At 36.4% G+C, this 11,592-nt stretch overlaps 2 protein-coding genes across 2 annotated transcripts; both read right to left on the bottom strand.

Annotated features, from left to right (window-relative positions):
- LOC18768947 (TMV resistance protein N) lies at positions 44-3,290 on the bottom strand. The gene is made up of 3 exons (XM_007201047.2): positions 3,043-3,290; positions 630-1,100; positions 44-503 (listed from the first exon to the last, which is right to left on the bottom strand). The coding sequence occupies exons 1-3, from the start codon at positions 3,288-3,290 to the stop codon at positions 44-46; spliced, it is 1,179 nt and encodes a 392-aa protein (XP_007201109.2).
- On the bottom strand, positions 3,745-5,752 carry LOC18768121 (disease resistance-like protein CSA1). Its single transcript, XM_020571038.1, has 3 exons — positions 5,738-5,752; positions 5,372-5,650; positions 3,745-5,244 (listed from the first exon to the last, which is right to left on the bottom strand). Exons 2-3 carry the CDS (start codon positions 5,567-5,569, stop codon positions 3,745-3,747), a joined length of 1,698 nt encoding a protein of 565 aa, XP_020426627.1. The 5' UTR covers positions 5,570-5,650; positions 5,738-5,752.

The raw sequence follows: 11,592 nt of genomic DNA on the forward strand, positions 1-11,592 counted from the left end.
TTACTGTTCCTTCTGTTAGAACACGATAAACATTCTCGTGAAATCACAATCTGCTACGTTCACTAGGCTCATTTGGCGACTCTTGATAAACTATTCTTCTACCCAATTCTTCAAGCAAGTCATGCATCCCAATTGTGCCTTGTTCAATATTTATGAGGGCCTTGTCTACGAGTACTTTAATAGCATACTTAGGCTTGAGGTCACAACCTTCCAGGATCGGTATCATATGGTTCACCTTTCTACCGTTAAAGAAACATGCTATGTCAAGGAAAACTTCTTGCACTGAATATTCCAATGCATCATAGCTTATTTTGAGAGTTTTTTTAATGTCCGAGTGCAGATTCCCATCCAATGCATCATGCCACTCATCTATACTTCTACCACATAGATGAGAACCTAAAACCTTGAGAGCTAAAGGAAGACCTTGAGCATGCTTCAGCACACATTCTGCAAGTTCCACATAATCATCATCCAAATTTCTATTTCTTGTAAAACCATTCCAACTAAAGAAGAGATCAAGAGATTCATGATAATTTAATTTCTTTGCCTCGTAGATTATACTAACTCAATGAGAAGTTAGCAAATGCTTATCTCTTGTCGTTATGATAATTCTACTGCCCAAACCAAACCAATCACAACCTCCAACTAAGTTGTTTAATTGGTCCAAATGATCCACATCATCTACAATTACAAGGACCTTTTTACCACTCAACCTTTCCTTTATCACACTGATTCCTTTATCGGCACTGGTAACCTTTATTTCCTTTCCCCTTGGAATCTCATAAAGAAGAAGATTTTGTAGGTCGACTAGGCCTCCATATGGTATTGATCTTTCTCTTACATTTTCCAGAAAACAACTCCTTTCAAACACTTGGGCCAGTGAGTTATAAACAGCTTTAGCAACAGTTGTCTTTCCTATTCCACCAGTCCCCCATATTCCTACCATGCAAACGTCATTTCCGTAAACATCTAAAACTTTATGAAGATCTCGTACACTAGCCTCTATTCCAACTTGGTATTTTGCCACATTGATATGGATATCATTTAATACTTGTAAGGAAATCTCGTTGACAATGTTCTGAATAAATTCAGTTTCACGGCTGCCAATTTGAAGCACAAACAACATTTAAATAAAATGGGATTTTTCTATATATATTTTAAAGAAGTGCTCGACTCAATACTAGTGTCAATTATGTCGTGAATCTATATATATAAAGCAAAAAGCAGAGAATGGTGAAACATTCAAAATACCATAAATGTCATTGATTAATGCAAACATTAAGAATTGAAATTATTAATTAAATGAGGATAATATGGTAAATTCACACTTTTTCATATTAAAAATAAATTAAAATTAAAAGAAAAAAAATTAGAAAACACGTGACCAAGCTATGATGTTAGGGAAAGCGTGTGATGGAATGGACACTAGGATAACAATAGAAGAGATTGGTTTTCGTAACAGAGTGATTTTATTAGAAAGGAGAGAAGTACACTGCTTGGTAGCTATTATAGATATTTGATACTATTATCTTCAATATTTGATAGCTATTATAGCATTTTCGGATCCTAAATTACTCTAGAAATTTCTACCAAATGTCCATCATATTTTAACAGTTACAATAACAGATTCTGCAACCCTGGGAGAAATAATGTAGCTATTGGTTGGCTAATTAGCCTTTCAGTGATGTAACTATTTGCTGCAATTTATATTACTGTTGTATTGATTCAATTATATTTATATAAAATATATTCGTTGGTTTTTATTATTTTGTTATTTTGGTTTTATACTGATTGTTTTACAACAACTAGTACATCAGTCGTTAAACACCTTGCAATTACATAAAAATTTGAATGCAAACCCTTTGTGTCTTGAAACAATTCTGCACTAAATTTTTTGAAAAATAATGTTGATTCCTTTATCGACAAAATGACTAATTCACAAAATTTAGGTAAATTTTAAACAAAAGTTGATTAAAAAAGACAAGAGAAATGCCATCATTTTAATCCCCACTAGATACACGCACATAGTGGATGTGAAGTAGTTTCCTGCCATCTTCATAGTGGATGTGAAGTCAAAGGGAATAAGAAAATTGTCAAAAGGAAACACCGACAAACCACAAAAAGAAAAAGACAAAAGAAGCATCAATACACTGTCATTGCAACATGGGTGTTTACCAAGTAGTTGGGGGTGTGGAGAAAAAAAACAAAAACAAAAGGTCGATTGATGATGAAAGATAACTAAAATAGATCAGGATTGTAAAAAATAACCTCCATAATTGTTACAAGACAAAATTTTGTTATTGGCGAGTTAGTTAATTCACAACGCGTCATGCTAACTATTAGATAGAAAAGTATTCATACGTGAGTTTAATATATTATCGTCTTTCTCAATAAGAAATGTGAAACATTCAAAATACCAAAAAATATCCTTGGTTAATGCAAACATTAAGAATTGAAATTATTAATTAAATAAGAATAATATGGTAAATTCATACTTTTTTATATTAAAAAAATTAAAATGAAAAGAAAAATCAGATAATGAATCTTATTTTTATGAGACACAACTACTCATCATCTTTTTAATTCTAAAATAATTTTTTTTTCTTCAAAAAGCCTCTCACAAGCGCAAAAGCTCGTGCGGAGATGCTAGTTATAAATAAATAAAAACTAGTGTATTTTGTTTTTGTTTGTTTGTTAAAAAATAATATATGGTTTAATGGGTTGTCCTGTTAAGGGAAAGCTTAGAGGCAATAATTTAAACTTTTGGAAAAACAATAATCCCAAATGTACGAACCATTCATCCGCTAATAGCTTGCGAAAATATAATTAAAATGGGAAAACAAAAAACAAATACACTAGTAATAAGTTTATGTATCCACTAAAACTTAATTACATGGAGGCAATCCAATGGATCACTAATGATTTTTTCATCAAAACAACCTAGTTATATATAATTACCGAAAAAACTAATGACTCATTTTTCATGGCCAGAGAAGCGAGCAAAGGTCCTTCAACAAATAAAACATGTGTACAAGGTGTCACCAAGGCACAAAACGGTCCATAAGCAAACGAACTTTGGCATCTGAAAGCGTAGAGGAATCCAAGTCCCTCTGAATCTGAGCCATTCTGCTGCTCTCTATTCTTGCTTCTTTGAACACTACTTGTTCTTTAACCTCATCATCACCTTCTCCTTGTTTGGCCTTCGATGAAAACACCATTCGCTTCTTAGCCCCCACCTTGTCTTTCAGCTTTGCCAACTCGCTCATCCAAACCTCCACCACTGCAGACATGCTTGAACTTGAAAACTTGAAATTCTGGCTTGGTCTTGACTGTTGAGTTTGATCAAGGATGATGAGGAGGGCTGGCTATTATGGTTGTTGGGTTATATAGAAGAGAGAGAGAGAGAAAGAGAAAGAGGGCCTTGCCCTTCATGTGGTTTGGATTGGATGAAAAACCAGTGTGTCACAGACAGCCGCTGGTTATAGGCTCGCACACAGGAATATTCCTTGGGAAGAGAGAGAGAGAGAGAGAGAGAGAGACTAGAAAGTGGGGTATGAGTTTTGTTGAGTGAGTGAAAAGCTTCCCCGTGGGTGGGCGCACGGAACTCTCTTCTTTAGATTAATCTTGTGGGCGACTTAGCATATTACTATTCATAATAATATTCCATTGCATCTTAGTTTTCCTTGTGTCTTATTCCAACATTGCAATTCTCTTTCTCCGAAATACCCATTCACCTCTTCATCATCAGTAAAAGTAGCCATCTTCATTATCTTCACAGCTGAAGTAGTCATGTTCCGAGTCTTGCTCATCTTCACATAGATCAATACAATTATCTCCATCAAACCTCTCATTAGCATCTTCCAAGTCATCGGATTCAGACTCACCATCTTCCGTAAATATAGACAAGTCTTCATCATCCTGTGTCATTACCAGGTGGACCCCGAAGCTTTTTAAACACAGCGAATCTAGTGTCAAATTCAGAAAATTAACTCGACACGCAAAAGGCGACCGCGGCCAGGTAATCTGATCATCCCGGTAAAACATTTCGCTGAATCGAATATAGCACAGCCACACATGACCTGACCCTATACCATGACCTGACCCGTTCTTTCTGAAATCGGACGCAGTAAAATAAGGTTCCACTCCTGGTTGATTCACGGAAATTTTTGTTACAAAACCATTGTAACGTGGTCTTTTGTTTTGCGGGTTTTCACCAGCAGCGTATAGAGCCAATCCTTGGTTCTGGCATTTGAAGTTTGGAGGGATTTCAATCAAAAATTCACATGCTTCATCACGCTCCTTCACATACTTATGACAGCTGAACAACGTCGAGAGAGCTTCAAAACTTGCTGGAAATACAACCTGAAATCCATGTTTCTGCGAAGACAGAAGGTGATCAAAGAAGATAGTGATCTGCTCCTTTGCTAAAATGTTTTGCTTCTTTCTGAGGTCACAAGCCAGATTGCCGCAGAGTCTGTGGCAATTACACAAGTCCACCAACTTAATCATTTGTGAGTCTTCTTTACCCTTCAGAATGTTGGACAATGATGAAAACCTTTCCAATGATACGCAATCACTTGCATCTAACTTTACTATTTTTGGTGGAAGTTCCGGAATATCTCTAAGCCTCTTGCAGCCATGCAAGTAAAGATACCGCATATTGACAAATTTCGTAATGCATTTGGGAATACTTACAAGGAAATCACATAGTGTTAGATCAAGTTCGCTCAATGTAGACACATAATCTTCAGACTTCACTTTATTTGGAAATGTAACAAGCTTTCGACTTCTTCGGAGACAAATGCGGTTTAAATGTTCCAACTCATAAATGCTGGGTGGCAGATTCGTAAGATTTTCACAACTGCTTAGGTGTAATAACTCAAGATTGATGAGATATACAATTGACGCTGGCAATTCTTTGATGCCACTACCATGTAGAAACATGTAACGTAAGGAATCCATCTTTCCCCCAATATCAGGGAAAGTCTCCAGTCTTCTGCAAAATTGAAGATTGAGAACTTCTAGAGATTTTGACTTGATTATTGGAAATAGTGTGAGGTTATGGCAACACATAAGACTCAAGTCCACAAGCTTATCATGAAATCCAACAGAAGGATGAACCTCAACTAAACTTCTGCAGTAGTCTAGATTCAAGGACTGTAAGTTTGGAATTCCAGAGATATTTGGGGTTTTTGTTAGGAGTTCACAGCTCCTAAAATTCATGGACGTCAAATTTTGCAAACGCTATATAAGACAAAAATAGAAAAGAAAAAGAAGGATCAAACGATAAGGCATAAACAAGTTTAAGCCATAACTCCAGAAACTTAATAAACTTTTGAAAATACGAAGGGATGAAAATAATTTAAATTACCTTGAATCCCTCCCCAAGTTGTGACAAGCGGCTACAAGGCATATAAAGTTCAACAAGTTTCCTTGGATTGAAAGTAGATGGTAAAGTTTGTAGAGGACAACCAGGCCAATGAAGAAACCTCAACTCATTAGATAGATAATCCACGTGATCGCCATAAAATCGTGCATTCACATTGATGAAAAGTCGAAGGTTTTTCATCTTTGAGAAGCTGTCATCACTCAAGCATATGTCATCTGGTGTCGGAAACTTTGCTATGATGCCTTTAATATTGTTTGTTCCCTATTATTATAATTTTTTAAAAAGTAGTGTTAACATACAAATTTCAATAGCAAATAAAAATGCAAGTGTACACACACACACACTTACTGTTCCTTCTGTTAGAACACGCACTACTACAAAAAAGCAAAAAGACGACGGTAAATCACCGTCGTGTATTCGGTTTTTCAATGGTCGTGGAATCCACCGTCATCTTTTCCCTCATAAACCACGACGCTAAATCACCGTCGTTGTTAAAATATACAACGTCATCAACAAATACAAAACGACGTCTTTGTACTGCAAAAAGATCTAAAAAAGCAGTCGAGGATGAGAATAGACGACCAACTCTCTAAAAAAACCGTCGTTAAAAAGGAAAAATATGACACATATTAAGATAACAAGGCCGCAAGATAGACATACAATGACGAAAATAAAAATACCACGCCGTTAAATATCATTTTCACGACAATAAAAAATTTGACGTCTTTAAATACATTAGAAGACGACGTTATTGATACCTACTACGTCGCATATATAAAAACAGCCGTCGTAAAATTAATTTTCCACTTCGATTTTTCGATAAAAGATGACGTGGAAATAGTTGTCAGTGTCATTATTTACGACGTATGTATTTATAGAGTAGACGTTGAAAAACGAAACAACGTCAGTTACAAATATATGAGAGTCGTATTACAAAATTTATACGTCATATTTTCAGAAACAAACAACGACGATAAATATTCAACGTTGTTAAATAAACCAACGTCGGAAAACAATAAAAACAGACGTGTTTAGTCTGCTAAAGTTCTAGAAAATAGTCGAGGATGAGAATAGACGACCAACTCAAACAAATCACCGTCGTTAAAAAGGAAAAATATGACACATGTTAAAAGAACAAGGCCGCAAGATATACATACAACGACGAAAACTAAAATACTACGCTGTTAAATATAATTTACACGACAAGAAAAAATATGACGTCTTTAAATACATGAGAAGACGACGTTATTGAAATATACTACATCTCTTATTTACAAACAACCGTCGTGAAATAAATTTTCCACTTCGATTTTTCTAAAAAAGATGACGTGGAAATAGTTGTCAGTGTCATTATTTACGACGTATGTATTTATACAGTTGACGTTGAAATGCGAAACAACGTCGGTGGCATTTATATAGTCGACGTTGTATTTATATCTATCATCATTACTCACGACGCACTTAATAATATAGACGACGTTGAACTTCTAAACAACGTCGGTTCCAAATAAATGAGAGCCGTATTACAGAACATATAGACGGCGTTGATTATGATGAGAGCCGTATTACAAATAACGTCGTTTAATTGTTATTAGACGGCGGTTATAATGAATTTCCGTCGGAATTCATTTCGTTCCTCTTCGTTTATAAAAGAACTTGCGACGTGGAAAATGTATGATGACGTCGTATTTTTTAACGTTCAGATTATATATCTCGTTTTTTAGACGTCGGTATTATGGGATTGGAGTCGTGTTATTTTGAATTACATGGCGGTTCTTAATCCTTCCCCGACGTGATATCCTGAATAATTGCTTCACAATAGCGTCGTGGTTCTTCATTGTTACGTTGCTTTAAGACGTCGGTAAATATGCTGAATAACTGGTTCACAATAACGTCGTGTTTTATTTGAACGTAGAAAGTGAAGAAATCACATTACAATATATTACAAAATTAATGTCATACACTGCCAATTACATAAGCATCATTCAATCCATATATCTTCACACCCATCTCGAATATTTTGACCGCCTAACTCACCCACCAGTTCATCAAATGTGTCAACATTTGGCATCCCTCTAGTAAATGGCTCACACTCAATTATCACATCACCTAAGACTTCATCACCAATAACATCATTATATTCTCTATTAGGCATTGATAACACTACCGACCAACTATGATGCATCGGGTCGTCAACAAAAAATATTTGTTTGACTTGAGAAGCCAAAACAAATTGGTCATTCCTATGTCCAATTTTACTCAAATCTACAAGGGTAAATCCAAGTTCGTCGACTACAAGACCAGAACTATCTATCCAATCACACCTAAAGACTGGGATTGTAAACTTTTGGTAGTCAAGGTCCCAAATTTCTTGAATGACACCATAGAAACCCATATTTGAGAGAATTGGGTTTTTATCCTTGGCACTAGCAACTTGCATGGTATGTGCAAGTAAATAAACTCCACTATTTTGAGTTGTCCGCACATCATCTTGTGCCTTGATATTGAATTTAATACCTTTAATAAGATAGCTCCTATATAATGGCACTGACATGTTTGGACCAGCTGCTAGCCACCTTAAATTTTCTGATACGCCGTGATTGTCTTCCTCAAGTTCACTTTGAACCTGCAAATTAATCATATCTTAATTCAATCTAACATATAAATAAGAAGAAAATTAAAAGAGAAATATGTTATTCAACAACATATACCTTGAAGCGTAGCCATTGAATGAAAGTGCTATTGTGCTTATCCTGCAGCCACTTTGTTCTCTTTCTAAATTTTGGATAAGCAATCTTGATGTGGATCATATGTTGCCTACATGACACGAAAAATTCAAGCATTACGGTCCCAAATATAGAAGATAAACATAAGAAATAATTTAAAATGGAAACTTAAAGAATAAAGCTCATACGTACTCGATATAAGGTAGGACTTCCTCCGTATTCTCCAAGACATATAGATGTGCTTGATTCAATAGGTCCTGATCAACTACGCTCACTGTGCAACCTGATAATGGCTTTGAAAGTCCCATCTTTTGGCTTGAAGGCACTCCAACTGTACTAACATCAGATAAATGCTGAGTACAAAACTCTACCGCTTCTTCAGCTATATACCGCTCAGCAATGCAACCTTCGGGACGAGTACGATTCTGAACATACCCCTTCAGCACTTTCATATATCTTTCAAACGGATACATCCACCTAAAATATACTGGCCCACATAGACGAACTTCTCTGACAAGATGTACTACTAGATGAACCATGATATCAAAGAATGAAGGGGGAAAGTACTTCTCAAGCAAACACAGAGTAACTACTACATCTTCTTCCAACTTATCTAGCTTGGAAACATCAACAGTCTTTGCACATATAGCATTGAAGAAGAAGCACAAACGAGTTATTGCATACCTTGCAGGCTTCTCCAAAACAGAACGAATTGCCACAGGGAGCAATTGTTGCATTAAGGTATGACAATCATGTGATTTAAGGCCAAGAAGTCTTGAATCTTGTAAAGATACAAGATTTTTAATATTTGAAGAATAACCTTCAGGGACCTTCATACCATAGAAAGAATTGCAAACCTCTCTCTTCTCTGCTCTTGACAAATTCCAAGGCCCAGGAGGCAAACGAGTACGTCTTTCTCCATACTCGGGTTGCAAATCAGTTTTGACCCCCATGTTCAATAAATCTAATCGAGCAGCAATCCCATCTTTATTTTTTCCAGGGATCTCCAGCAATGTACCAATGATACTATCGCAAACATTCTTCTCAATGTGCATAACATCTAGGGCATGCCTCACAGGAAGGTATTTCCAATACTCGAGATCAAAGAATATTGATTTCTTCTTCCAACAAACTCTGTCACCATTTTCAACCATATGCAGCACTTCTTCTCCGGTTAATGGCTCGGGAGGTATGCCATATTCAGGTTTCCCATTAAAAGCTGCACGTTGCCTCCTATATGGATGATTGATTGGTAACCATTTTCTATGCCCAATGTAACAAATTTTGTGGCCATTTTTCAACCTGTGACTAGGTGTATCATCGCCGCATATTGGACAAGCTTTATATCCTTTAACAACACAACCAGATAAGTTTCCATAGGCGGGGAAATCATTAATTGTCCACATTAATGCAGCTCTGAGTGTAAAGTATTCTCCATTATGTGCATCATACACTCCTCTAATCCCAACCCACAAGGATTTTAAATCATCAATCAAAGGCTCCAAGTAGACGTCTATATCATTTCCGGGTTGTTTAGGACCGGAAATCAATAAGGTTAACATCATGAACTTTCGTTTCATGCACAGCCATGGAGGGAGATTATATGTAACTAAGATAACCGGCCAACAACTATATCTGCTACTTAGAGAACTGTGGGGGATTGAATCCATCAGATGAAAGAGCCAATCTCAAGTTTCTCGGCTCATTACCAAACTCAGGCCATTTATCATCAAGAAGTTTCCAAGACGGGGAATCCGCCGGATGAGACATCTGACCGTCAATTGATTTTCTAGCAGCATGCCACCAAGTCAAACTCTTAGCTGTCTCATGTGATTGAAACATCCTTTTAAACCTTGGAATTGGGGGAAAATACCACACCACCTTCGCTGGCACACCCTCTTTCAAGATTGAATCTTTGCCTTCCTTCCACCTTGAGATACCACAAGTAGGACAATTAGTTGAATCCTCATACTCCTTCCTATACAAGATGCAATCATTGGGGCATGCGTGCATTTTCTCATAACTCAGCCCCAATGCACACAAAGTCTTTTTAGCCTCATACATGGAGGTTGGTATTGTATTTCCTTCTGGAAGCAAATCGCCTTGAAGTATCAATAATTCTGTAAAACAGACATCACTCATCCCATGTTTTGCCTTCAAATTATACAACTTCACTAATGCCGATAACTTCGTGTACTTTCTACAACCAGGGTACACTGGTTGATCTCCATCCCCAATCACATTGGCAAACTCATACGGATCCGAACCAAAATCACCAAAATCATTATCATCCATATCAATTTCTTCAGACACAAAACTGTACCTACTATGGCCATCATCTTCTTCAACATTTCTGCTAGCATTAGTAGTTGCTTCCCAAGGTTCTCCGTGAAATGTCCAATTCTTATAGCTTTGGTCAATTCCATTAAAGTATAAGTGATCCCTTATAATTCCAACCCCAAACAACTTCAAATTAACACATTTAACACATGGACAACGGATATGTGTTGTAGTTAGAAGATTTTCTACAGCAAAGTTCAAAAATGCTTCCACCCCAACTCATATGCCTTCGATCTTCTATCCGAGTGCATCCATGACTTATCCATCTCCGACACTATAACCTATTATCTATAATAAAGTGAAAATACAGGCAATGACCATCACTATAGCAGATTATACAATGATCTAATCGCAAGTAATACACAACAGAGACGACGGGTTTTAAACAAAAACAGACGTATTTGGAATATATAGACGACGGATTTTCAACAGACGTCGTCTATTATAAGTAATACAAACGACGGTTTATGAAAAAACTATCGTGTATAAGTAATACAACGACGGTAGTTTAAAAAAACCGTCGTGTAATCGTCGTCGTAAGCCTTAAAATTCGTCGTGTCTCAGTTTATTTTCAAGAACACAAAACCCATTAAGAACACAACATATATATGAAACCAAGCAAGAAACCAACATATACATGAAACCAAGCATGAAAACAATAAATCCATTCCCAATTCAACATAACATAGGGTGATTAAAAGATACGACAAAATTAAATCCATTCCCAATTCAACATAACAGATAATGTAATCCATGAACCCATTAAACAGAAAATCCATGAACCCATACCTATAAGCACATTATTAACAGATCGCAAAGCATACACATAAAACCCTTTAACAAAACAACCTAATATAACTCGAATCGTTACTAGAATCATCACTCGAATCTCCATCTTCATTATCAGTTTCTTCCTTCGTAGGTACTATTTGCTCCCCATCATTGGTGCACTTTGCACCTTCTCCAGAGCGGAAAATGACAAGATCAAATAAAGGTGTACTTTTGCTGGAAATCAACACAAAAAGACACAGATCATCAACTTCCAAATGATTGTCACGCACAACGTCCATCCAACCACGCCTGAATTGTATAAGTTTTACAATGTTGGTTTGAGCAAAGGAAGGCCCAGATCAGGCG

Source organism: Prunus persica, chromosome G8, assembly GCF_000346465.2.
Source record: "Prunus persica cultivar Lovell chromosome G8, Prunus_persica_NCBIv2, whole genome shotgun sequence".
Classification (NCBI taxonomy): Eukaryota; Viridiplantae; Streptophyta; class Magnoliopsida; order Rosales; family Rosaceae; genus Prunus; species Prunus persica.

Coding starts and splice junctions, on each gene's coding strand:
- LOC18768947 (XM_007201047.2), bottom strand. CDS start 3,290: ATGTCTGCAGTGGTGGAGGTTTGGATGAGCGAGTTGGCAAAGCTGAAA. Junction 1,101..3,042: donor ATGGACCGTTTTGTGCCTTG/GTGACACCTTGT, acceptor TCAAATTGGCAG/CCGTGAAACTGAATTTATTC. Junction 504..629: donor TTAGTTGGAGGTTGTGATTG/GTTTGGTTTGGG, acceptor TCTCTTCTTTAG/TTGGAATGGTTTTACAAGAA.
- LOC18768121 (XM_020571038.1), bottom strand. CDS start 5,569: ATGAAAAACCTTCGACTTTTCATCAATGTGAATGCACGATTTTATGGC. Junction 5,245..5,371: donor AACTTGGGGAGGGATTCAAG/GTAATTTAAATT, acceptor TGTCTTATATAG/CGTTTGCAAAATTTGACGTC.